Source organism: Melozone crissalis, unplaced genomic scaffold (assembly GCF_028551555.1).
Source record: "Melozone crissalis strain CALT ecotype California unplaced genomic scaffold, PUWL_Pcris_2 ptg000056l_1, whole genome shotgun sequence".
Classification (NCBI taxonomy): domain Eukaryota; kingdom Metazoa; phylum Chordata; class Aves; order Passeriformes; family Passerellidae; genus Melozone; species Melozone crissalis.
The window spans coordinates 11,286,867-11,314,421 of NW_026535834.1; the positions used below are offsets into that span (position 1 = coordinate 11,286,867).

The 27,555-nt window shown below is 59.1% G+C and overlaps 2 protein-coding genes across 5 annotated transcripts in view; one reads left to right on the forward strand and one right to left on the reverse strand.

Annotated features, from left to right (window-relative positions):
* Nucleotides 1-23,610, reverse strand: part of LRFN5 (leucine rich repeat and fibronectin type III domain containing 5) — a 46,692-nt gene extending 23,082 nt beyond the window's left edge. For 2 of the 4 annotated variants that reach the window (XM_054286838.1, XM_054286835.1), the window contains exon 1: nucleotides 23,504-23,610. The gene's annotated coding sequence lies outside the window, so the exon portion shown is untranslated. Of the gene's footprint in view, nucleotides 1-23,146; nucleotides 23,192-23,491 lie in introns of those variants that run through there. The other 2 variants (XM_054286836.1, XM_054286837.1) reach the window with 2 other exon arrangements.
* On the forward strand, nucleotides 22,278-26,068 carry LOC128943791 (collagen alpha-1(I) chain-like). Its single transcript, XM_054286700.1, has 4 exons — nucleotides 22,278-22,733; nucleotides 22,853-24,487; nucleotides 24,548-24,854; nucleotides 25,878-26,068. The coding sequence occupies exons 1-4, from the start codon at nucleotides 22,278-22,280 to the stop codon at nucleotides 26,066-26,068; spliced, it is 2,589 nt and encodes an 862-aa protein (XP_054142675.1).
* The last annotated feature ends 1,487 nt before the right edge of the window (nucleotides 26,069-27,555 follow it).

Below are 27,555 nucleotides of genomic sequence, written 5' to 3' on the forward strand. Positions count from 1 at the left end.
CAGGAGATGTCCCTGCTTTATTGTCCAGGAATGCAGGAAGAGCCAGTGGCGCAAACAGTGAGGGAGGGGAGCGGCAGAGGGATCCAGTCCAGGAGGAGCAGATGGCACAATTCCCCCTAGACTAAATCATATTTAATTTTTCTATCAATTTTCATTACCCTTTTCCCATGCCTCTGGTTCATCTTCAGCATTTCAGGATTTGTTAAAAATAAACCATTACTGTCTCAGGGAGCTCCTCGGCCAATTATTTTAATACTCCTGGGTACCAGTTATCCAGCTCTGCCACTTTTAAACTGCCTTACTTAAACTGCCACTTTTTAACCTTTTTCTTAGCTCCTGCAGCAGTAGAAAACAGCTGCAATAAGTCTGCACTTCGCTGCTCCTTTGCACATGGCAAGCAGAAATAATCACAGGAAACTTTTGTATCACCCCAAAGTATTTCCTGCTTTGCTTTGTGAGGTGCAGCCCTTAACGGGCTTGTGTTTGTATCTCGGGTGTAGTTCTCCTCCTGCTCCTGGTACCTGACCCAAGGATGCTCAATGTGTTCATTACAAAACTCCCACCAATCTCAGAATGCAGATATTTAGGCACAAAAAAGGCCCTCAGTGTGCAGATGCGTTTCTGGGCAGTGAAGCAAAGAATTAAACCCTTGGGCATAGGAGGAATTTCTTCATGGAAAGGGTTGTCAGCCACTGCCGGGGGCCCAGGGAGGCTGGGAGTGCCCGTCCCTGGAGGAGTTCCTGGAGGTGGCACTCAGGGCTCTGGGCTGGGGCACGACTCGAGGCTCTTGGGAAGCTCCTGCAGCCCCGCTGGTCCTGTAATTCAGTGTCTGGCAGGATGTGGGCATGAGAGGGTGGTCCAAGGGCAGCTGCAGCAGAAACTCAGCCCCTGCAGACCCCTGCAGGTGCCCACCACCCACAGCTTTGAACAAGGTGCCAGCAGGACACTAACGAGCACGTGCCTCATTATTTCATCTGTTAATTAGCCACTTCTCCACCCCCTGTCACCTCACACTACTAAGCCCTGCAGCCAGGGCCACTGGGGCAATGCCAGCACTGGTGTTTGCAGTTGTTGGGATGGAAGCTCTGGCCAGAGAGCAGGGCTCAGAGCTGAGCTACTCCCATCTATGAACCACAGCTCCCAGACCTGCATGGATTAGTGGGGCACAGCATCACTGCCACCAGGAGAAGCTGCACCAGGACTGTCTGTGACCTCAGCTACATCAGAATGACAGCTGTGAAAAGCCTGTGAACAGCTGACCAGAGATGGTGTGAACTGCTCAGGCCAGGGCTGACACAGGGGCACTGTGTCCTTTCCTCTGCTCCCAACACCTTGTGGAACAGAAAAAGTGACATAAGCAAATAAAACAGGTTTCCCTTCAGCTGGACAAGATCAAACCACTTTACACAGATTTCTGGAAAAAGAAAAGACAGCCATTTCCAAAACTTCTAGCCCTGAGAAATTATTCTGAAAGGTAATTTTCCTCCTCTACATCTCAGTGCATGAAGCAGACACCATCAGCTCTGCCACATGCGATCCCATCAGTTTGCAGGATTTATCTCCTTTGTCTGTGCCAGAAAATTTAATGGGTCTCTTGGTCCTAATGTTCTTCACTCAGCAGAGTCTGAGCGTTTCAGATAAGAGACATACTTAAGGCTTTGGCAAAGAAATTTAGATTTTAATTGCTGCTTCAAAATTTGATCAATCGTGCTGCTATGGCAAGAATTCCACAGAGCTCAAGGATCGGATGCCAACAGATGGCCACCCACAGCCCAAACAATCCAGCTGCACAGCTGGGGCTGGTCCTGCAGCAATGCCTCACAAGGGCTGCAGGTGCGCTGTTCACACCCAATCCAGCTGTGGCCAGCTGTGCAGGAGCTGCTCAGGACCACGCCAGGCTCTGCCCATCGTGCTACAAGCCTGCAGCCCTGCTGGAGGAGCCTTCATCTGGCATTCCAGCCGTGGCCTGGAGAAGGCAGAGATCTTGGGAGGTCCTGGTGACCTTTTCCCATATTGACCCTCCCAAACTCGCTCCCCATGGCTCTCAGGAGCAGTGCTCGGCTCTGAACAAACCCAAGAGGCAGCTCAGAGTTACACCCACCAGGTGTGAGCAGCACTGGCTGGGACTGCCCAGCAGCCTGCAGTGTGCCCATGTGGGACACCAGAACCCTTCACCCTTCAGCAAAAGGGAGCCCAGCACTGCAGCTCACCCTGGGCACTGCCAGCTCCAGCACCGCCTCCTCCAGCCCTTCTGGCCGGGAATGGAGCTTGGGATGGAGCCTGCAGGGGCAGCAGCTTCCCCCTGCCCTTGGGCTGCCCTGCCCAGCACCAGCACGGCAAGCCAGCAGCAGAAGCCCTGCTCTGAGCATCAGGGGCAGCACTGGCACAGGGTCAGCAGCTCTGAGCATCAGGGTCAGCACACAGCTCCAGAACACAGGTGTGGCACTCAGAACTGTCACACAGCTCCAGAACCCGGCTCCAGAGCACAGCACAAAGCTCTAGCACACAGCACACAGCTCCAGCACACATAGCTCTGGCACACAGGATCAGCACACAGCTCTGGCACACAGCACACAGCACACAGCACACAGCTCTGGCACACAGCACACACAGCTCTGGCACACAGGATCAGCACACAGCTCTGGCACACAGCACACAGCTCTGGCACACAGCACACACAGCTCTGGCACACAGGATCAGCACACAGCTCTGGCACACAGCACACAGCTCTGGCACACAGCACACACAGCTCTGGCACACAGGATCAGCACACAGCTCTGGCACACAGCACACACAGCTCTGGCACACAGGATCAGCACACAGCTCTGGCACACAGCACACAGCACACAGCACACAGCTCTGGCACACAGCACACACAGCTCTGGCACACAGGATCAGCACACAGCTCTGGCACACAGCACACAGCACACAGCTCTGGCACACAGCACACACAGCTCTGGCACACAGGATCAGCACACAGCTCTGGCACACAGCACACAGCTCTGGCACACAGCACACACAGCTCTGGCACACAGGATCAGCACACAGCTCTGGCACACAGCACACACAGCTCTGGCACACAGGATCAGCACACAGCTCTGGCACACAGCACACAGCACACAGCTCTGGCACACAGCACACACAGCTCTGGCACACAGGATCAGCACACAGCTCTGGCACACAGCACACAGCACACAGCACACAGCTCTGGCACACAGCACACACAGCTCTGGCACACAGGATCAGCACACAGCTCTGGCACACAGCACACAGCTCTGGCACACAGCACACACAGCTCTGGCACACAGTATCTCCTCACTCACCCCCAGCGCTGCCACCACAAGGAGATGGAGCCCACGGGGTGCCCCACTTGGGCATGCACAGACGCCCTCCAGCTCATGGTGCCCCAGCACAGCTGTGCCCTGCGTGCCCCCCTGTGTGAGCCTTCCCCATACAGCACATTTCCAAAGGCAAACCAAGCCCAGGTGGATCCAAGTGGCACCACAGCCAGACCCCCCTCAGCCCCACAGCTGCTCCCACAGAGGCCCCTGCTGGACTGCCAGGCCAGGCACTGCCATCTGGAGCTTGGGCATGTTTTACACTTATTTATTTCCCTTTTAATACATTTTGGCATAATTGTCTCTTATCTTAATTAATATCAGGAGAATTACACAGTTTCCCTCTCACAAGAGGAGGCAGAGCAGCATCATGCAGGGAAATGCTTGTAGGAACAAAACAAGGAACCTCAAACTCTTACCTCGAGTAAATCAGCATGACTTTACTGCAGCTAATTGAGTTATCTTCAAATTATGCCCAGAAATCAAAGCAGAGAGAGAGAGACACTTTGCCCTCCACACAATGTCCTCTTTAAAAATGCATCACTGCTCCTCATCTGGGATAATTCACTAGTGGGGAGTTCTGAGTAAGTTAGAGACAGGACCTCTGAGTTGGTTTGGATGGATTGTTGGTTTATTTTCTTATCTTCTACACAGGCAGGAAGGGTGAGTTCAGCTCACATCTTCACTGCATGGCTCAGAAGGACACAAGAGTCTTAGTTACAAGACTTTTTAATGAGTTATTGACAAAAAACCACTGGCAACAAGGATATTTATGGTTTTGACCCAATCCTTAAATATTTTGTCTTATGGACCCATGCTACAGTGTGAGCTTTCTTAGCCACTTATGTTATGGCACACAAACAACAGTACTGTATTCTAAACTCCTTGTTTACCTCTGGAACTACTTTTATTTTTATATCTTAAACTCTAAAACTCTAAACTTTCATTTACTTAGCTCAGCGTGTCTCTGCTTTAAACAATAAATCCACATTCTCACTTCCAGCACTGTCACTGTCAGATGAAAATCCTCTTTGCCCAGGATTTTCTCCTGGGAAGCCGAGAAGCCTCAGAGCAAAAGGAAAACAATAATTATCTGATTTGCTTCTCCTGTGTTTGCTGCTCTGGAATGTGTTTGGAGATTGTTCATCCAACAGGTGATTGTTTCATTGTTTTGACTTAATGACCAATCACAGTCAGGCTGTGTCGGGACTCTGGAAGGAGTCAGGAGTTTTTCTTTAGTATCTTTTTAGCCCTCTGTCTGTATCCTTTCTCTATTCTTTAGTATAGCATAATGTGATATGATATGATATGATATGATATGATATGATATGATATAATATGATATAATATGATATAATATAATATGATATAATATAATATAATATAATATAAGCCTTCCAAGAACATGGAGTCAGATCCATCATTTCCTTTCTTCAGTGGGGGTCCACAGAAAATACCACACAGCACCTCAGTTTGGGAGCCTTTCCCAAGGGCTCAGATCAAATCCTGGGTTCAATTCTCAGCTTTGGCTCACAGGCCCAGAGCTCTGGGAGCTCCCTGCATTTCAGATTCCCACACTCCTCTCCCAGCTCCGTGGCACAGGAACATGTCTATGTCTGTGTGACCTGTCCTTGTCCCAGCCCAGCCCCTGACCTCAGCTGGGCTGGCAGGAAGGGACAAACAGGGGGAACAGGGGACAGAGGGGACACAGAGAACCCAAACACCATCCAGGCACTCCTGCTGCTCAGACACTCCTTGGGTTTGCACAGGGAGGGGAGAGAAAGTGAGAGGCAAACACAGAGATGATGGAGAGAACGTCACTGGGAGTTTTTAACTTTTGTTTCACTCTGAACAGATCAAGAATCCATCTTCCTCCTCAGAATTATTTCTGGAGAGCCCCAATCCCCAGGCTGAGGGGCTCAGTGCCACCAGCAGTGCCTGCAGTGACAAAGGGAACCAGGCAGGCTCGGGGTGCCTGCCCCAGCCCCTCACAGCCCAGGGACCCACAGAGCCCCATGCGGACAGGCCACACCAAAACCTGACCAAGTATAGGGGAACATCATCAGGTGGGAAACCTCTGAGAAGGGCACTTTGCATTCCAAACATGCCATTTTTAGCAGAGAAGCCTGCCCCCACAATGTGCTGGTTGTTTGCTGACACAGGAGCAGCAGCCCCTCAGTCACAGCTCAGGAAGCACCCAGAGGTTTGAGCTCAAACGTGGTGCAGTGGCCCCAGGGAGGGGGACAGGTGACAGCAGTGGGACAGGGGCACGTCCTGCACAGTGTGAGGGGACAGCAGATCCTAGTCTCAGACAAGTACCACAGCCTTCTGCTGACATTTCAACAGTTATGTTCTTGTTGATTGGCTTTTTAAAGTTTTCACCATTGTTTTAATTCAAGTTTTCTTATATTAAAGAAAACAACAGAAAAGCAAAGGCATTATGCCCTTCCTGCTGTACTGGAGATTCTTGAGATACACAAATTCTTTTGCATGCACTTGATTTCTGCTGCAAAGAGCCAATGCAAATTGAATCTCTTTTAATAAGAAAACCTTTCACTGGAAAAAAGAAATCTTACTTTAAGGAATCCACAACCTTTTTTTTCATTCTCAGCTTTGCAATCTAAGCTCTCCCTTGCCTATCTCATTTGCTGTCTGGCCCTCTTGTTCACTTTTGTAATTAAGAATGAGGTGGGGGAGCTGGAGAAAACTCAATTACTTCAGTGTCCCAGCAAGGGGACGGAGCAGAGCAGAATGATGCCCTGGGCAGCGCTTCCAACCCTGCTCACAGCACTGGCTCGTTTCCAAGCCCTTCCATCAGTCAGCAGCTCCAGCACTGCTGGTTCTGTGGGCACAGTGACCCTACACAGCTCCCATGCACAGGACTGTGTGTCGCAGACATCTTCTTATGGAAAATCTTTTCCTTAGGATTTTTCCTCCTGAGAAGCTGAGAGGCCTCAGGAACAAAATGCAAACAATGATTATCTGCTGCTGTGGGATGCAACAGGTGCATCTGGGATTGGTCTCATGGGGTTGTTTCTAATTAATGGCCAATCACAGTCAGCTGGTTCAGACTGTCTGAGACACAAGCCTTTGTTATCATTCCATTCTATTGTATTCTTAGCCAGCCTTCTGATGAAACTTTCTCTTCTATTCTTTTAGTACAGTTTTAATGTAATATATATCATAAAATAATAAATCAAACCTTGTGAAACATGGAGTCAGCTCCTCGTCTCTTCCCTCATCCAAGAACCCCTGTGAGCACGGTCACAGCCTGGGGCAGTGCCAGGCACAAGAGCAGCTCCTCTGCTGCTCTGGCACTGATGGAGGACATGGGGACACTGGGTTCCCATGCAGCAGCTCTGTCTACAGCCTGTCACAGCTCAGGACAGCTGGGAAGGGACAGGGCAATGCCCCAGTGCCTCACCCATGGTAATTAGGGAATGTGCCTTCAGTTAAACTCGCACAGAAGGAAACAAAGCAATTCCCAGATCTCCCAGAGCAGGGTCTCCCAGAGAAGGATCTCCTCACTCCCAGGCAGCCTGTCCTCCACACAACCTGAGTGAGACACAGCTGTGCTCATGTAAGTACTCCCCAGTGTCAGAGTCACTTCTGCAATCTCCTCACCACACCTGGGCACTCCACACACACACACAGCACCAGGGCACAGCTGGAGTTATACAGAGACAGAGTTTCTGCAGAGGCAAGTGATGCTGTTTGGAAGGCCGGTGTCCCCATAACCTAGGGTGACAGACAGCAGCCCAGCCCACAGGCAGAGCAGAGGCTCCAGCCACCAGCCCTGTGCCCTGTGCTAACCCTGGGGACACTGACAGAGCGTGACAAACCCGCTGTGTGACACGGGCACTGACACCAGTCATGAGGCCCTGATGCCTCTCCCTGGTTTTACATACAGCTACGGCATAAGAGGTTTTTATCTCAGTATTTTAATGAGGATCCTTACTGGGACACCACTGCACCAAGGTGGAACGCAATGCAATGCACGCACACCATGGGTCACACATGCCATTTGCAGACCTCACAAATGAGCATATCTAGCAAGGATGCCCCAGTGGGAGGCCTGGATGAATGGCCTGACATTCCCCCATCTGTGGAATTCTCCCCCGGATGGGCCAGATCTCCAATTCACAGGATGTGTTCTAGAAGGGACCTTGGTTTACTAGGAGTCCTTTAGGATGTTTGGTCTCCTGGCCTATCAGAACACCAGGACTATGCTGTTATCAGACTTAAGGACTTACAAGCATGCATGATAAGAATACTGAGGGTACATAAAAGTCAGGCGAACAATCTTTCTGGCATCAGTCTGACAAACAGAGCTTCCTGCAGGACTCATTCCATGCCCAGCATGGGCAGGACAGGGACACAGGAGCACATTGTCCCCAGCACCGTGCCCATCCAGCATTACAGCCCCTTCCTTCTCCTGCCCGCAGCCCCAGCACCACTGCACGGGTCATGCAGGCAGCCCAGCACCACTGCACTGCCTGGCACTGGGCACAGGGAGCTGCCGGCCTGCACTGGGTATGGAGAGCTGCCAGCCTGGCTCTGGGCATGGAGAGATGCCAGCCTGGCACTGGGCACACAGAGCTGCCAGCCTACACTGGGCATAGGGAGCTGCCAGCCTGGCACTGGGCACAGAGATCTGCCAGCCTGGCACTGGGCACACAGAGCTGCCAGCCTACACTGGGCATAGGGAGCTGCCAGCCTGGCACTGGGCACAGAGATCTGCCAGCCTGGCACTGGGCACACAGAGCTGCCAGCCTGGCACTGGGCACGGAGATCCTGAGCTGCCACTGCTGTCCCCCAAGAGCAGCAATTCACATCTCGTCATTTTGGAAGGACTGGAAGGAGCTGCTGGAGCTGCAGTGACAGAAGCAGCACCTGCGAGGTCTCACAGTGTCTCAGACAGGCAGGAGCAGCCCCAGGAGCAGCACTGTGCTTCAGGCAGCCTGTGCCACCTGAGTGCCAGTGCCCACGAGGGCAGGAACCCTCAGTGCCGGTGCCCACGAGGGCAGGAACCCTCAGTGCCGGTGCCCAGGAGGGCAGGAACCCTCAGTGCCACCGCCCAGGAGGGCAGGAACCCTCAGTGCCGGTGCCCAGGAGGGCAGGAACCCTCAGTACCACCGCCCAGGAGGGCAGGAACCCTCAGTGCCACCGCCCACGAGGGCAGGAACCCTCAGTGCCGGTGCCCAGGAGGGCAGGAACCCTCAGTGCCACCGCCCAGGAGGGCAGGAACCCTCAGTGCCGGTGCCCAGGAGGGCAGGAACCCTCAGTGCCACCGCCCAGGAGGGCAGGAACCCTCAGTGCCAGTGCTCACGAGGGCAGGAACCCTCAGTGCCGGTGCCCAGGAGGGCAGGAACCCTCAGTGCCACTGCCCACGAGGGCAGGAACCCTCAGTGCCACCGCCCAGGAGGGCAGGAACCCTCAGTGCCACCGCCCACGAGGGCAGGAACCCTCAGTGCCAGTGCCCAGGAGGGCAGGAACCTTCAGTGCCACTGCCCACGAGGGCAGGAACCCTCAGTGCCGGTGCCCAGGAGGGCAGGAACCTTCAGTGCCACTGCCCACGAGGGCAGGAACCCTCAGTGCCACTGCCCACGAGGGCAGGAACCCTCAGTGCCGGTGCCCAGGAGGGCAGGAACCCTCAGTGCCACTGCCCACGAGGGCAGGAACCCTCAGTGCCACCGCCCAGGAGGGCAGGAACCCTCAGTGCCAGTGCTCACGAGGGCAGGAACCCTCAGTGCCGGTGCCCAGGAGGGCAGGAACCCTCAGTGCCAGTGCCCAGGAGGGCAGGAACCCTCAGTGCCACCGCCCAGGAGGGCAGGAACCCTCAGTGCCAGTGCCCACGAGGGCAGGAACCCTCAGTGCCACCGCCCACGAGGGCAGGAACCCTCAGTGCCAGTGCCCACGAGGGCAGGAACCCTCAGTGCCACCACCCAGGAGGGCAGGAACCTTCAGTGCCAGTGCCCACGAGGGCAGGAACCCTCAGTGCCGGTGCCCAGGAGGGCAGGAACCCTCAGTGCCACTGCCCACGAGGGCAGGAACCCTCAGTGCCACCGCCCAGGAGGGCAGGAACCCTCAGTGCCAGTGCTCACGAGGGCAGGAACCCTCAGTGCCGGTGCCCAGGAGGGCAGGAACCCTCAGTGCCAGTGCCCAGGAGGGCAGGAACCCTCAGTGCCACCGCCCAGGAGGGCAGGAACCCTCAGTGCCAGTGCCCACGAGGGCAGGAACCCTCAGTGCCACCGCCCACGAGGGCAGGAACCCTCAGTGCCAGTGCCCACGAGGGCAGGAACCCTCAGTGCCACCACCCAGGAGGGCAGGAACCTTCAGTGCCAGTGCCCACGAGGGCAGGAACCCTCAGTGCCACCGCCCAGGAGGGCAGGAACCCTCAGTGCCACCGCCCACGAGGGCAGGAACCCTCAGTGCCGGTGCCCAGGAGGGCAGGAACCCTCAGTGCCGGTGCCCACGAGGGCAGGAACCCTCAGTGCCAGTGCTCACGAGGGCAGGAACCCTCAGTGCCACTGCCCACGAGGGCAGGAACCCTCAGTGCCAGTGCCCAGGAGGGCAGGAACCCTCAGTGCCACCGCCCAGGAGGGCAGGAACCCTCAGTGCCAGTGCCCACGAGGGCAGGAACCCTCAGTGCCACCGCCCACGAGGGCAGGAACCCTCAGTGCCAGTGCCCACGAGGGCAGGAACCCTCTGCCCAGGGCTGGGGCTGCCACTGCCCTGCAGGGGAGAGGGGGCCAGCACAGCTCCCCCTCTGCACACCCTCAGCCCCTCTGCCAAGCTCACCCTCCTGGCCCCTCCACCTGGCACTTCCTGCCAGGGAAGGCGTTCTCTGCCAGGCTGTGCCCTCTGCCCAGCTCAGAGCTCACCAGCTGCCAGCCCCCAGCAGCCCAGGGCTTCCACCTGACAAACAGGAATTGCCAGACAGGCAAAACCCTGTGAAGTGCAGCTGAGCACATAAATGCTACAAAATAAGAGCAATTTATTCCACAGTTTACAAGTCAGTCTGTGGTCCTCAGAGATAATTCTGCTGTCAGGTGCTTATTTTCCTCCAGCAGTGCCAGGCTACACAAGCTGCTTTTGTGCTTCTATTAGCTCACACATGTACAGATCCTCCTTTGCCACATTATATCTGCATTCAACACTTAAAGTTTTGCTTGATATGTGCAGCAAACTAAGTGCAATTCTGTCCTAAGATTGCACAGAAAACCAGAGCAGGCTTCTGAGCAGCATTTATTATTCAGGACACTGAAACATACTGATCTTTCTGGAAAGGTCTGGCAGTCTGGAAACACCTCTTGCACCCAGTTGTTCCCAGTCACACACTGGTGGCATGCTGTCCAAGTTCCACTGTCACTCACCTAGGGGCAAACCACCCCTCACTGAGATGTGAACTGTAATTTATTCTCCAAATCTGCAGAATCAGTCCTATTCTACCCCAGAGTCACTCCTGCACTGCTGTACAGGGTGTGTTACACCACTGTTCCTGCTCATCTCTCCCGGCAGACAGGTGCCCAGGCAGTGCCAAGGCAGCACGAGCCACCCAGCAGCCCTAACCTCCCCTTTCCAGAGGGAAAAACACCTGGAGCCCTCGGCCTGCCCCGGGCTGTGCCAGAGGAACAGAGCACAGGGTCTCCATGGGGACACGACTCTGCACTGAGGGCCTCACAGGGCCCAGAGCACAGGGATCTGCCTGGGGACAGGCCCTGACCAGAGGAGCGCAGGGATCTGCCTGGGCACAGGCCCTGACCAGAGGAGCGCAGGGATCTGCCTGGGCACAGGCCCTGACCAGAGGAGCACAGGATCTGCCTGGGGACAGGCCCTGACCAGAGGAGCACAGGATCTGCCTGGGGACAGGCCCTGAACAGAGGAACACAGGGATCTCCCTGTGCACAGGCCCTGACCAGAGGAGCACAGGATCTGCCTGGGGACAGGCCCTGACCAGAGGAGCGCAGGGATCTCCCTGGGGACAGGCCCTGACCAGAGGAGCACAGGGATCTCCCTGGGCACAGGCCCTGACCAGAGGAGCGCAGGGATCTGCCTGGGCACAGGCCCTGACCAGAGGAGCACAGGGATCTGCCTGGGCACAGGCCCTGACCAGAGGAGCACAGGATCTGCCTGGGGACAGGCCCTGACCAGAGGAGCGCAGGGATCTCCCTGGGGACAGGCCCTGACCAGAGGAGCACAGGGATCTCCCTGGGCACAGGCCCTGACCAGAGGAGCACAGGGATCTGCCTGGGCACAGGCCCTGACCAGAGGAGCACAGGGATCTGCCTGGGCACAGGCCCTGACCAGAGGAGCGCAGGGATCTGCCTGGGCACAGGCCCTGACCAGAGGAGCACAGGATCTGCCTGGGGACAGGCCCTGACCAGAGGAGCGCAGGGATCTGCCTGGGCACAGGCCCTGACCAGAGGAGCGCAGGGATCTGCCTGGGCACAGGCCCTGACCAGAGGAGCGCAGGGATCTCCCTGGGCACAGGACCTGACCAGAGGAGCACAGGGATCTCCCTGGGGACAGGCCCTGACCAGAGGAGCACAGGGATCTCCCTGGGCACAGGACCTGACCAGAGGAGCGCAGGGATCTCCCTGGGCACAGGCCCTGACCAGAGGACCGCAGGGATCTCCCTGGGCACAGGCGCTGACCAGAGGAGCACAGGGATCTGCCTGGGCACAGGCCCTGACCAGAGGAGCACAGGGATCTGCCTGGGCACAGGCCCTGACCAGAGGAGCACAGGATCTGCCTGGGGACAGGCCCTGACCAGAGGAGCACAGGGATCTCCCTGGGCACAGGCCCTGACCAGAGGAGCACAGGATCTGCCTGGGCACAGGACCTGACCAGAGGAGCGCAGGGATCTCCCTGGGCACAGGCCCTGACCAGAGGAGCACAGGGATCTGCCTGGGCACAGGCCCTGACCAGAGGAGCACAGGATCTGCCTGGGGACAGGCCCTGACCAGAGGAGCGCAGGGATCTCCCTGGGGACAGGCCCTGACCAGAGGATCACAGGGATCTCCCTGGGCACAGGCCCTGACCAGAGGAGCACAGGGATCTCCCTGGGCACAGGACCTGTCCAGAGGAGCGCAGGGATCTGCCTGGGCACAGGCCCTGACCAGAGGAGCGCAGGGATCTCCCTGGGGACAGGCCCTGACCAGAAGAGCACAGGGATCTCCCTGGGCACAGGACTCTGCACTGAGCACCTCACAGGGCCCAGAGCAGAGGGATCTCCCTGGGGACAGGACCCTCAGCACTGTGCACCTCACCAGAGGAGCAGACACTTCATGCCTGCACCCCGAGGCACTCATGCAGCCCAAGCTGCTGCAGGAACAGGGAGCAGCACATGGCAGAGCCTGTTCTGGGGCCAGGGAGGGCACTGCAGCTACCCACAGCCACCCAGAGGGAGGCACAGGGACACGGGCTGTGCCCTGGACACCGTTTGGTGACACAGGCCTTTCTGAGCCACCACAAACAGTACACACTCAGCCCAGCCTGAAACCATTCATAATAATAAACCATTTCATTTCTACAAAAGAACTTCCTCCCTCTGAGGGTGGGCAGGCCCTGGCACAGGTGCTCAGAGCAGCTGTGGCTGCCCCTGATCCCTGGCAGTGCCCCAGGCCAGGCTGGAGTGGCCTTGGAGCAGCCTGGGACAGTGGAAGGTGTCCCTGCCATGGCAGGGGGTGGAATGAGCCCTAAGGTCCCTTCCAACCCAAACCATTCTGGGATTCTGTGACTCTGTAAAGGAAACAGGTCAGCAAAAGCCATAACAAACTCCCATGGTTCCATGCTGGGCACAGGGAGCTATAGGAGGGGCAGCTGCTCCCATCAGCTCCTGCTGCTCCCATCTGGGGGGGCAGAGTTTGAGGCCAACCTGCCTGGCACCCACATCTGACATCAGCAGGTCAGCCTGTCACTAATTGAATTATACCTGCATTACTTAATAAACAAAGAACACTCTCCACATTACAAGGATGTAATCCTTTAATTGGTTTATGAGCACAGAGTCCCATGGGAAGTGTCGCAAATCCATCAGGATGCCCTGAGCACTGCGTTTCTGAGCTGCAGAGATAACGAGTGTCATATGCCAGCAGTCGGCTCTGGGCTGAGCTGGGCAGGGAGCTGAGCCAGCACTCTGCTCTCTCCACAGGCAGCAGCCCCAGCACTGCTCCTGAGGCTGTGGAGCTGCCACCAGCACAACCAGCACCAGCAGCAGCAGCTGGCAGTCAGATCCTGGCCTTCCAGCCCCCAGCCCTGCTGCCCACTGCAGTGCGCAGGGCAGGGCGACCCCCACCAGTGCCCCTTCCAGGCACAGCATCGTGGGCAGGGGAGCACTGCAGCCCCCCCAGTGCCTCCAGCCCCCTGTCCACACTCAATTCACCGGGCCTTGCCCACACAGTCCCACCTGAGTGTCCTGACACACACAGAGGGGATGTGGCTGCTCCTCATCCATCCTCCCACCCTAGAAATCCCCTTCTGCTGCCTCACACAACTTGCTGCGGCAGATGTAAACCAAAACCATATATCTGTGAAACTCAGCACACTTCAAAAGCCTTGGCAGAGGGAAACCATGCCCTGCAGCAGGCAGGTATCTGCTCCATTAGGCCTCACGCACACACAGCCCAGCTCAGGACCAAGCCTCTGCTGTACAAAATCCACTCCAGCAGCAGAACCACCATCCCTGCTGCTCCAGCTGGCACTGCTGGCCATGCTGAGGGCAAGGATGGAACACAAGGATGGAACAGGACATGGACACATGCTGGCCACACAGCACTGCTGGCCATGCTGAGGGCAGGGATGGAACAGGGCACAGACACATGCTGGCCACACAGCACTGTTGGCCACACCAGCACCATGGAGGGCACCGAGCATGGGGCATGCAGTGCAGCTGGGACCTGCATGCTCTATCCTGTCCCTACAGGGACACCCAGATTGCCAGATGTGTGCGCTGCTCCCCAGATGCCTGGGTTAGATTTTCTGTGCCTGCCATCACAGGAACACCGTGTGGTGCCCCTGGAGAAGGGGTGATCCCTCTGATCTGTAACACTGCTGTCCTTCACACTCCTCCTTTAGCCTTCACGTCTCCTCACATCCCCAGTACAAACCAGGGACGCATCACTGAGCATTGGGGAAACATTTGGATACCTTATTAATACCTAAACCCAAATTCCAGATGGCAAGGAGCAAGTCCAGCCTCTCCCCAGCATTCCAAGTCTCGCATCCTTCTGGCCAGAAAACTTCACTCCTCGTTACTGTTCTTTATTTATTGTTATAACTTTCCAGATGGAATTTAAGTGCAGTCACACACTCTGTACATTGATTGGCTTCTTTAATGCTCCTTAGAAGAAATGAAGCTCACTCAGTGAGCCCTTTGTGCCTGTTGGGGACACCACGGGAGGCCCTGGCAGAGCTGGTGGAGCGTGGCAGGGCTGAACAGAGCAGCTGGGGCACACAGTGCCACAATCACAGGGCACTCACCTGGGCAGCTCAGCTGGCACCCACCTGGATACCAGCACAATGCTCATTTAAACACACTGTCCTCATGTGTTCCCCTAGAAATTACAGAGTGCTCATCTGGCAGTAACAGCAGCTGCCACCACCCACCCTGACCTACCGTGCCTTTTTCCATGGCTTTTATCATGTGTCCCTTCTAGGGCAGGCAAGGACAGGGCATTGATTCCATCCACAGAAGCTGCATGTTTGCAGAATGCTTCTTAAATAACACAGGCTAGGTGTGGCGAGCTCAGGGCAATAATGAACACAACAGGAATGTCAGCCCTTGGGAGGCAACTCTCATTTCAGCCACATCAGGACACCAGATGGAGGGATCCTCACAGATCACCAAAAGGGGAATGCAGAGAGGGGGTGCATTGGGACACCTGCAGGACCCAGCTGCAGATGAGTAGGGGGCTCTGTGCAAGGAACGTGGAGTATTAGAAGGGAGGCTGCACCCCCCAGTCACTAAATGCAATCCTTGCCATGTGCCTGGGGACAAGGACACATCTGTTTTCAGTGGCCCAATGTGCCAGGGCAGCAAGCGACAACTAGCCCACAAAGGAGTCCCCATGCAGGTGCTCTGCTGGCTGGTCCTCTGAGGCCACATGTCACCAGGGTGGCTGATTGTCCCCATGTTCATCCCCATCCCTGGTCCTCAGCACAGCATATGGGGCCTGAACGTCACCACACCCACACTATGAGGACAGGTGGTCACCTGGAGGCACTTGCAGCACATCTTTAACCCATCACAGCCATGCCAAGGACTCCTGCACAGGACCTGCTAGGACAGCACTGGAGCCTACACTGGGGCCTGTGCTCTTATCCTGGTTCTTTACACCATAGCTGAAAGATGCTCAGCTGTCTAGTCAGCTTGCCCAGGCTCAGGTGTGGCATTCAGGGCCACGGTGCTCTTCTGCCCAGGGTACTGTTGGTGTGCAGAGGCTTCCCTGCCCCCCTGTGATACAGCAGACTGTCCCCAGAGGCAGCCAAAGCTGAGGCTCAGACACAGGAAGGCAGCAGTCACTTCTAGGGAACTGCAGTTTGGAGCCTGGTCCCCAAGAGCAGCGTCACTGCAGCTGGGCACCGGCAGAGATGAGACACGAGGCTGACGTCGGGAGGAGCCACGAGCACAGCAAAGCTGCCCACGGCACAGTGACACCCAGCCTGCCCACAGCACAGTGACACCAAAGCTGCCCACAGCACAGTGACACCCAGCCTGCCCACGGCACAGTGACACCAAAGCTGCCCACGGCACAGTGACACCCAGCCTGCCCACGGCACAGTGACACCAAAGCTGCCCACAGCACAGTGACACCAAAGCTGCCCACGGCACAGTGACACCAAAGCTGCCCACGGCACAGTGACACCCAGCCTGCCCACGGCACAGTGACACCAAAGCTGCCCACGGCACAGTGACACCCAGCCTGCCCATGGCACAGTGACACCAAAGCTGCCCACGGCACAGTGACACCCAGCCTGCCCACGGCACAGTGACACCAAAGCTGCCCACGGCACAGTGACACCCAGCCTGCCCATGGCACAGTGACACCAAAGCTGCCCACGGCACAGTGACACCAAAGCTGCCCACGGCACAGTGACACCCAGCCTGCCCACGGCACAGTGACACCAAAGCTGCCCACGGCACAGTGACACCCAGCCTGCCCACGGCACAGTGACACCAAAGCTGCCCACGGCACAGTGACACCCAGCCTGCCCACGGCACAGTGACACCAAAGCTGCCCACGGCACAGTGACACCAAAGCTGCCTACGGCACAGTGACACCCAGCCTGCCCACGGCACAGTGACACCAAAGCTGCCCACGGCACAGTGACACCCAGCGTGCCCACGGCACAGTGACACCAAAGCTGCCCACGGCACAGTGACACCCAGCCTGCCCACAGCAGCGCCCGGCTCTGGCAGCAGCACCAGCACCAGCAGCAGCACCAGCAGCACCACCACCAGCAGCGGCAGCAGCGGCTCACGCAGCACCGCCGGCAGCACAGGCTCCTGCCAGTGAAACAGCCCGTACCGGCAGCAGCAGCACTGACTCACGGCTCACAGGGCGACGCATCCCGCTCGCCTTACTCACACCCGCTCCCACGGGCCCTCTCGGGGAGCCTTACATCAGGGCTGGCACGGCGCGGTGCAGAACTCGGCAACGACGGCACAGCTCCCGCGGCCCAGCCGCGCTGCCGGCGGCACCTGCCTGTGCCAGGGATTGCTGACTGCTGTGCCAGTGATACCTGACTGCCTGTGTCCATGGCACCTGCCTGCTGTGCCAGTGATACCTGCCTGCCTGTGCCAGTGTCACTTGCCTGTGCCAGTGATTCCTGACCACCTGTGCCCAACAGCACCTGCCTGTGCCAGTGATACCTGACCGCCTGTGTCCATGGCACCTGCCTGCTGTGCCAGTGATACCTGCCTGCCTGTGCCAGTGTCACTTGCCTGTGCCAGTGATTCCTGACCACCTGTGCCCAACAGCACCTGCCTGTGCCAGTGATACCTGACCGCCTGTGTCCATGGCACCTGCCTGCTGTGCCAGTGATTCCTGACTGCTGTGCCAGTGATTGATGCCTGTGCCAGTGATTCCTGACTGCTGTGCCAGTGATACCTGCCTGTACCCACGGCACCTGCCTGCCTGTACGCACAGCACCTGCCTGCTGTGCCAGTGATACCCGCCTGTGCCAGTGATTCCTGCCTGTACCCACAGCACCTGCCTGCTGTGCCAGTGATACCTGCCTGTGCCAGTGATTCCTGACTGCCTGTGCCCATGGCACCTGCCTGCCTGTGCCCACAGCATCTGCCTTCCTGTACCCACAGCACCTGCCTGCTGTGCCAGTGATACCTGCCTGTGCCAGTGATTCCTGACTGCCTGTGCCCATGGCACCTGCCTGCCTGTGCCAGTGGCACCTGACTGCCTGTGCCCACAGCATCTGCCTTCCTGTGCCCACAGCACCTGCCTGCCTGTGCCAGTGATACCTGCCTGTCTGTGCCAGTGGCACCTGCCTGCACCCATGGCACCTGCCTGCTGTGCCAGTGATACCTGACTGCCTGTGCCCACAGCATCTGCCTTCCTGTGCCCACGGCACCTGCCTTCCTGTGCCCACGGCACCTGCCTGCCTGTGCCAGTGGCACCTGCCTGCTGGGCCAGTGATACTTCCCTGCCTGTGCCCACGGCACCTGCCTTCCTGTGCCCACGGCACCTGCCTCCCTGTGCCAGCAGCACCTGCCTGCCTGTGCCAGTGATACCTGCCTGCTACGCCCGTGGCACCTGCCTGCCTGTGCCAGTGGCACCTGCCTCCCTGTGCTGGGCATTTCACATGGCAGGCAAACTCTTAAGCCTGGCTTAAGCACAGAGAACTAGCACCTCAGCCTCAGAACGTCTCTGCATGACTGCCCAGCAGTGCTAAGGCAATCCCATCCCAATCCCAGGAGCAGCAGCACCAGGGGACTACGAACACATCCTGGGCACTCCTCTCAGTGTGGCTTTCTCCACCGTGCCTTTTCCTCTTTGTTTGTGCTTTCCTTGTACACTGCTGTCCCACAGCTGGTGACTCCTGCTGCAGGACTAAGCTGTCACAGCTCACTGTGGTGGGCTCCTGCTTCTCCATCCCCCATGGCCAACTACAGAGACCAGGAAGCATAAATAATTGGAAATAAATACGCAGGGAATATCAGCTCTCTGGCAATGAAACAATGCTGAGGCAACAAAAACTGAAGAGTTTTATCTGTCTGCAATCCAAAAGAATTCCAACACGATCTTGACAGAGAAGCCTAAATAAAAACTTCAAGGGAAAAAAGATATTCCACTTTAAAGCAAAGCTACCTAATCATATGTTTTCATGGAAATGTTTTGCCATGAGACAGTTCCTGGGGAGAAGCCCCATCTACAAGAGCAAACTCAAAACCACAGCATTGGACACGAGCTCTGCAGCATTGGGAACTGGCTCAAATACTCTGAGGTCACATGCCACACAATTAGAGGCACCCACCAAGGCTGCCATCACTGCCTCAGTTAGCCCTGTGACAAACCACCTTCTGCATCATCCAGCCTGCTTGAAACAAACAGGACTTGTACAGCCATTTATCCCATGGAGACATGCTGCCCAGCTCAGGGCATGGTGTGCCCAGCCTGTGCCCCAGTGGCCGGGTGGGAGGGGCACACAGCCCTCAGACACCTCAGGGAGCATTCATGGTGTGCCCAGCCTGTGCCCCAGTGGCCAGGTGGGATGGGGCACATGGGCAGGGAGCCCTCAGACACCTCAGGGAGCATTCATGGTGTGCCCAGCCTGTGCCCCAGTGGCCGGGTGGGATGGGGCACATGGGCAGGGAGCCCTCAGACACCTCAGGGAGCATTCATGGTGTGCCCAGCCTGTGCCCCAGTGGTCAGCGAGCCACATGGGATGGGGCACATAGGCAAGGAGCCCTCGGACACCTCAGTCATCCTCACACCAACCTGTGCCCACAGGGCAGGACACAGCTCCTGCCACCACAGCATGTCACCACAGCACAGACCTCTGGCTGGTGGAGCCCAGAGCCCCAGCCAAGGGACCTGGGGTGGCCCAGGGGACCAGCAGCTGTCTTTGGCTCCAGGGGCTCAGGGCCAGGGCCCTCTCCAAGAGCCCTGCCTTCTCCTCTCCTCACCTCACCCGCTCCCCTGTGAATACCAACCCCTTCCCTTCCTCTGCAGCCGCAGCTCTCAGAGAACCGACAGCAAGAGCTGCCACAGAAAACAAAAGGATGGCCATCACTGTTCCATGCTGGGCTGCAGGCATCAGCCAGCCATGTCTGTGCCCAGCACCCAGCCAGGCAGCCCATGGGCTATGGGGGACACAGCCGAGGTCTGCACCCTCCTCGGAGCCCACTGAGAGCCACAGCAGCTCCAGAGACCTGCACCCAGCACACAGACCCAGCCCTGCAGCAGGGAACATCCTCCCAGCCTGGGTCTGGGCACTGCAGAGGAATTCCGTAACCCACCTTACTTCAAGATTAGTCATTCTGTTTTCAGAACGACATCTCAAACTCCAGACTACCAGAAGGTATATCTGACTAATTTGAAGCAAATGTTTCTATTTTGCTGCAAAGTGCATGATTATTTGATACAAACTTTCTAGAAAGAATGGTTCACTCTTCAGCAACAAACCTTATACTTTGGAAAAGGTTTGGATTTGATTTCCCAGGCTTGAGCATGTCTCCAAGCACTGCTCCTGTTTGACTAAATTTCTCCCTGCTACCCAGTCACACAGGCAATAAGCTTTTGTTTCCGAAGCATTTTAGGTAACTACCTCAAGAATAGTTTTTATTTAAAACAAACACACACACATAAGCCTCTCCCAGCACAAACTTCATCAGATAGTGTCAGCAAGCGTGGTTTAATAGCATGATATTGAAAAGTAATTTTACTACTAGCTAGAAAAGTCTGAAGACTGCAGAGGATATATTTAGATGCGTATAAATAGACAACACTCAGTGATGTCTGGTCCAAAGAGTACAAATCTTCCCTAATGCATGGAATACGCCTGGCCCAAAACGCTTGAGCAGCACTTACACAGCCTTTTCAGTCTGGCTCGGGTTCTGAGCCCGCTAATAGCGAGGCCATTAGAGCGGCGCTCGGCCCAGCTGCTTGTGCAGGGAATATGCAAAGATTGCTCCATAAAACCCAGCCTCACCACATCTGAAAGCACAGGCAGATCAATCAGCAGTGCAAAGCCATTATCTCTCCAGCCTCTGAACTACCCCACGTGCCCCAGCGGAGGGACAGGCCCTCCAGGCACCTGGGCATGCTCCACCTACCCAAGGCAGGCACCCAGTGTGCCAAGGCCATCCTTCCAACGCACCCGCCTTTGCATCCCCTCCAGTCTTTCTCAGAAAATTAAGGAAGTTCTGTTTTTCCTCGCCATGCTGCTCAGCCACATCTCTTCTTGGGTTGCCCACATCCCCAGCCAGCCCCGGTCCTGGGCCAGGAGGCACCTCTCAGCCTCCTCCCCCTGGCCCCACTCACACCTTCAGTGGCCAACAGGAGCCTCTCCAGACAACAGACCCGCATGAAACATTCAAACCAAGCCCCTGGGGCACCATCCTGAGCAGAGCTGCAGTGAGTGCAGCTTCTCGTGGCTGTAGGGATGAGACGAGCACTCAGCCCACCAGCTCTCACTGGGATAGGACAATCTGGAGCCCACTTCCATATCTGCATGTCTTTGGTGGAATGGGTCAATCTCAAGTCTCCTCCTGCACCTGGAAGTGTCTGCTGAACAGAACTAGTTCAGCTTTAACTTGCACTGGGTACCTGACATATCCAGGATGTGCTTCCACTGACTGCCCTGCCATGATAAAACCAAGAACTGCTCTTTCTGAAAGCAGAAATATGAGGTAATATGCCAGGAGATGTATCTTAGAGAGGCTTGTAACTGGAGGCCAAACTGGCAAGTTCTGGTGTGCATTATGATCCAGCCTCACACATTTAAACACATTTATTATGCATTTAAACAAATGCATAATCCCTTGAGTACAGTATATATTTAGCAGCGTGGATTGGGAAGGTGTTGGGCACTGAGAACACTCAGTCTCTGCTACGGCTGCTTGTGCAAAACCAAAGCTGACTCGCAGACCAGCAGTGGAATTGCCAGGCCTGGCACACCTCTGCCTGCCAGGACCCACTCTGGAATACCAGAGCCCACGGGCCAGCTCCGAGGGTGGCTGTACACAGGACCAGGGTGCCCTTGGAGCCCTAGTCAGCACACACAGCCCCGAGCACGCAGCCCCAGGCAGCTGGGATGCAGCCCTGCACAGCAGGACAGACCAGAGCCAGCACACACAGTCCATCTGGGCAGCACTGCCCCATGCTCCTGGACACAGCCACAGCCAGGATCGCTGCTGCCAGGCCAGCCCGGACCCTCCATCTGTAGAGGCACAGCTGGAGCCAAGCAGGCTTCAATTCCAGCACGGATCCACCTGGCCTCGCCAGCCCGGCTGTGCCGGCCCGAGCAGCCCTGAGCACGCAGGCTCGCCCGAGGATGCTCAGAAGGAACGAGCTGGCACCACGTGTCACACAGGAACATGCGAAATGGAAGCGTGGGTGGGGAGCATCACCACCAGCACGACAGCGCGATGGCCAAGGGCAGGGACACCCAGCCTGTCCGGCTCCACGGCACTCAGCCAAAGGCCACACGGGGCTGGGCTTGGCTGGGGGCACCTGCTGTCCCACCCCTGGTCTGCAGGACTGCTGAGGCCGAGTTCATGACCACAGCTGGAACCAACACATGCCTCTGCTCCACACACACAACATAATGAGTGCCCCGGAGATGCAACAGACTGGAAGGGAGGAAAGGAAGAGCTGCTGTGCCAGGATGCAGAGGAGCCGCAGAGCCGGTGTTCCCCGGTCCATGCTGGGAAGGACCAGCCCGGGAAGAGGCTTGCCCGGTGCACCTGGCCCAGACATGCCGGTTCCCGCACGGCAGCCGGGCTCCCGGAGCCGCCGGGGCTGGTGCTCCGACACCAACATGGCTGCGAGGCTCCGCCGGCTTCTCCGCCGCTGCTCCGCCATCTCCCCAGCGGGAACCTTCCGGCGGGGAAGGGCCATTCTGTCCTACATTCCTTCTCCCGCACACGGCGCCGTTCGCCACGGAGGGGGCGGAGGGCACGAAGGAGAGGGGGGCGCACCGCATCTCGGGACGCAGGGGACCGCGGCGGCCCTGGGGACAGAGCCGCGGGGAGAGCGGGGTGCGTGTGGCAGCCAGGGGCGGTGGGACGGGGCGGGAGGACCGGGGCGGGGGAGCCGCGGGGTTCCTGCGCCCTCCGGCAGAGCCCCGCGCCCCGCGAGAGCGCCCCGGGATGGCTACGCGAACAGCGGCGCCTCCGCCCGCTCGGGCAGCGCCGCAGCGCCAGCGGTGCCGGTAACCGGGCGGCGGCGGCGGCGGCAGCGCGGCGCGGAGGGGGCGGCGGCCGCGGCACGGGCGGCCCCGCAGCATCGCAGCCTGGCAGCATCTCCGGCCCCGCAGTATCCCCAGCCCAGCCCAGCCCAGCTCAGCGCGGGCAGCCGCCGGCGCCGTCCCGCGGGCAGCGGCGGCAGCGCGGCCAGGCCCGGCCCGGCCCGTCCGCGGGCACCCGCCCCGCCGCTCCGCGCTCCCCGCGGCCGCCGCCCTCCCGGGAAGGGCGTCGTCCCGGCGCCCCCGCCGCGCCCTGGGGTCGTCCTGACCGGGACGTTCAGCACCGGCCGGGCCGCCCCTCACCTCCCCCCCCGCCCCGTCCCCTGGGCCGGTACCGCGGTGCAATGCAGATGTGCCGGGAGCGACTCCCCTCGCGTTACCTGGTGCCTCCGGGGACGGGCGGCGGCCGGAGCGCGTCCCCTGCGGGTGCGGCCGCGGCCGGGCCCCGGCGGGCTGCGGGCGCTGGCGGCAGGCGGGCTGCCCGCCGCTCCGCCCCGAGCCGGCGCTCACCCCCCGCATCCTACCGCGGCTCCGCGGCGGAGCTGCCCGCGGCCGGGACGGGCACGGCGGCCCGGGGACGGCCCCGCGCGGCGGCCGGGGCGGGCGGCGGCACATGCACACACGCGCGGCGGGGGCGGAAGGCGCGGGACAACCCGCCCGCATCGGCCCGTCCGCATCGCCCCGCACCGGGCAGCCCGCCCCGCTCTGCTCCCGCCGGCGCTGACCTTGTCGCGTACCTGCGCCAGGTTAATCCTCGCCAAGCGCTGCCGCTCCGCACCCCGCTACGGGATCCTGCGCGCCGGGCGCCGCGCTGGACGGACGGACGGATGGACAGACGGACGCGGCCGAGGCGCGGGCAGCCCCGCCGCCGGGCCGGCGCCTCCCGGGTGCGGGTGCCGCTAGCGCGGGGCGGCCGGCGGCAGGGCCATGCGGCTCCGCGCCGCTCCGCGCCGGGCGCGCTCAGGCGGAGCAGCCGCGGCGGCGGGCGCTGCGGCGGGGCAGAGCGGGGAGCGCGGCGCCCGCGGCTCGGCCCTCCGCGGCGGCGGCAGCTGCGCCCATCCTCCGCGCCGCCGGCCTCCGCCCGGCCCCGGCCCCGGCCCCGGCCGCGGGCAGCCGCGCCGCTCGCTGCCGCATGGAGCAGCCGCCGCCTCCCCCGCGCCGCGCCGCGCCGGGGCGGGCTGGAGCAGCCGGGCCCTCCCCGCCCCGCCGCACGCACGGCTGAGCCGCAGCCGCCCGCCCGACCGCCGCCGCCGCCGCGCAGACGTGCGGCCGGGCCGCCCCCCGCCGCGCCGGGCTCGGGGCCGCGCGCCGCCGGGCGGGACCAGGCGCGGGCACCGGCGCGGAGACGGACACGCCTCCGCCTGCCCCGCCACGCCGGGGCCGGGCTGCGGCGACGGGCGCCGACAGCGGCCGCGGCCCCCGGGGCACCCCACAGCCCTCCCGGGGCCAGAGCCCCGCCCCGGGTCCGGAGCGGGCGGGGGCGGCGCGGCCGCGGGCGGTGCGCGGAGTTTGAGCTGGCGATCGGTCCGGTGGATGCACCGGCGGAACCGTCCCGCGGGGCGGGAGCGCGGCCGCAGCTCCGCTCCGCTCCACCCTCGGGGCACGCAGCTGCCCGCATCCTGCCCGTGCCCCGCCGGTGCGCGGGCACGGACTGCAACACCGCGCTTCTAGGAGGGATGGTCCTGGCAGCAGAAGGAAACGCTGGGTCATCTGTGGGGGCAGTAAACTGGAGCGCTTTTGGGGATTACGGCATCGTTACCTGTCTCCTGGATCTCTAACAGGGAGGAGGAGAGTGCATTTCGTGCTATGGAACACGGGCACCCTTTTCTAGTGCTCTTTTGCGGGAAAACGCCGGGGATGTTGCAGGACCCGAAGAAGAGGAGCTCTGCCTGCAGAGCCTGGAAGAGGAGCTAATTAACGAACCTCGTCAGCGGGCAGTGACCCCGCACCTGGAGGGATGTGCAGGCGCTGCCCTGCCACCACCGGGCAACGGCCCCGTCTGCCCCGACACCCTTCCCCTGGCGCGGGAGGCATTGCCGGCTCCTCCGGGGCTGCCCCGGGACTCTGCAGCCGCCACCGCCGCCGAGGGTGCGGGAGAAAACCCACGGACTGCTCGGCAGCTCGGAGGCAGCGGGAGCAATGCTGCCGGGACACATCTTCTGCCTGGGGATGCACATGGTGGGAGCCCCGTTCCAGGAACGGGAAGGAGACGTGGCAGTCCTCATGCCTCTCTGCTGATACCATGCCAAAGTTTTTTGGGATATAGTGTCTGGCTGGGTAAGGGTGAGAAGAGGGAGCGCATCGGTATTCCTGGGCTCAGGGCTGTCCGTGTGACCTGAGAACTTGGAAGTGGTCTCCACAGCAGCTCGTGACCCTGGTCTCGCAAGGAACACAGAGCTGCATCATCCTCTGTCCTCCTGGCAGCCTCTGAAGCTGTCCAGGGCAGGGCTGCCAGGCTGAGCCTCTGTTAGTGTTTATCTCCAAGTGCCAGCTGCTGTTCCACAGAGCTCGTTCGAGCTGTTACAGGGGAGAGGGGCTGGCAGGAGGAAATGAGTCTAAATCTTCTCTCCCTCAATGAACTCATGTCAGCTGGCTTTGCTGGGGCGGTCCTGCCCCGCGCGCACTCCGAGCACCGGTCTCCTTTGGAGCTGGAGGCACTGTCGTGCTCAGCCCTGATTTGGCGTTCACAGTGTGCTCCCCTGTGGAGAGAGAAGAGAGACAATAAGATGCTCCCTGGTAAAGCATCCGTGGTCTTGACTGGCATCCACCAGCGTCTTGGGCTTCAGGTTCAAGCATTTGCCGCTCTGTCAGTTCTCTGGTGCCCCAGAAGCAGGGAGGCTGGCATGCCAGTGATGCCAGCAGTGTGGCTGCTGTTGGCAGGGGAGGCAAACATCGGGGTACAGCTTCCCTGGCCATAGGAACATGGAGAAGCTCGGTGGAAATGCAGTGGAAGCATGTGCCCAGAGCCTCGTGTGCACTGGGGGTGCACTGGTTTGCACCGTCCGGCACAAACACACTGTGAGGGCTGGTTCAGACCTCTCTGAACTGGTACCAGCCCAGGAGCTGCACATCCTGGCAGCCAAAGCAATGTCCTGTGCTCTCTGGCCTCAGGTGTTCGAGCAAGGGCTGCTGCATCTTCTGTCAGCCTGAAATCCCTCCTGGACATGAGACTGACACCAGCAGCTAGTTACTGTACCCAGGGGGAGAACTGCCCCTCCCTGGGGCGCCCCGGAGTGTGGGAGCTGTGGGTGTGTGGGGAGGTTCGCTCGCTCCTGGCTGGGATGGACAGCCCGTCTGTCTGATCCTGGACCCAGACCTGAGGGACAGTGTGTGGCTGCTGTGCCGTGCAGCTCTCACCCAAAACTGCTCCCCTCCCTCTTGTTCCCCCCTCCCTGGGCTCTCTCCTGGGGTGTTCCTGGCTGCCCCAGTGACTCTGTGGGGTGTCTGTGCCTGAATGCTCGCTGCAATGCCCAGGGACAAGGGGACAGGCTGTGCTGGACAAACCTCAGTGCCCTGGGGAGGGCCAGCTCTGTGTCCTGGCATTGTTCTTCCCAGTGCCTGGCAGTGTACCTCATGGACAGCACTGTCCTGCGTGGCCCTGGCACTGGGGATGCTCAGGATTACTCAGGTGAGCTCTGCCCAGGATTCACCCTGACTTGGGCACCCTCACCCTGCTGGGCTCAGTCGCCTCCCCTACTACCCTTCTGAACAAGCTGGGGGTTTTGTCTTGCTCTCTCCAACTAATGTTAAAATGCTTTTTTACTGGAAACCTGAAATCTTTAACCTGAAATCTTTTTCCCCTCACAGGTATAATTTTAAAATTATTTCATAACTTCCTTTTCTTGGTTGAAATAATGAGACCTGGAGGAAAGTGCTTTGTTTAAATAACACAAAGAGCTCTTTTATGCACTTTGTAACCCTCAGTCACCTCCGGAAGGAGGGATCTGGGGCCTTGGCACAGTGCCACGGTGCTGCAGCTGCTGGCGACAGGGTGTCTGAGCACCCCGGTGCCACAGGGGGCTGCTGTCCCTCATCCCTTCAGAGTTCCTCCCCAGCCCCAGGCCACAGCCCCGAGCAGTGCTCTGAGGTGTCCCCAGAGCCAGCAGCGTCCCTGGGAGTTGCTGCCGGACCTGGGGCACCGGAGGGGCAGGGTGCCTGTGGCGGCGGTGGTGGCAGCTGTGCCAGGAGCTGCTCGGGGATAATGTCACTGTGCACTGAGCACGGCTCTGAGCCTGGCTCCATCACTGTGCACTGAGCACGGCCCTGATCTCAGCTCTCCATCACTGTGCACTGAGCACGGCCCTGATCTCAGCTCTCCATCACTGTGCACTGAGCACGGCTCTGAGCCTGGCTCCATCACTGTGCACTGAGCACGGCTCTGAGCACGGCTCCATCACTCTGCTCTGATCTCGGCTCTGATCTCAGCTCTCCATCACTCCGCTCTGATCTTGGCTCTCCATCACTGTGCACTGATCTCGGCTCTGATCTCAGCTCTCCATCACTGTGCACTGATCTCAGCTCTCCATCACTCCGCTCTGATCTCGGCTCTCCATCACTGTGCACTGTTCTCGGCTCTGATCTCAGCTCTCCATCACTCCGCACTGATCTCGCACTGATCTCCGCTCTGATCTCGGCTCTCCGGGCCCCTCCCCAGCTCGGAGCCGGTATCGTGTGCCGCGTGTACACCCTAAAGGAGAGCAGCAGCACTGCAGGGCAGCGGCGCCGGGATCCGCAGCTCCCGACAGCCCGGCGGGAGGCACGGCAAGAGGCAGTGAGTGCATGGTGCTGC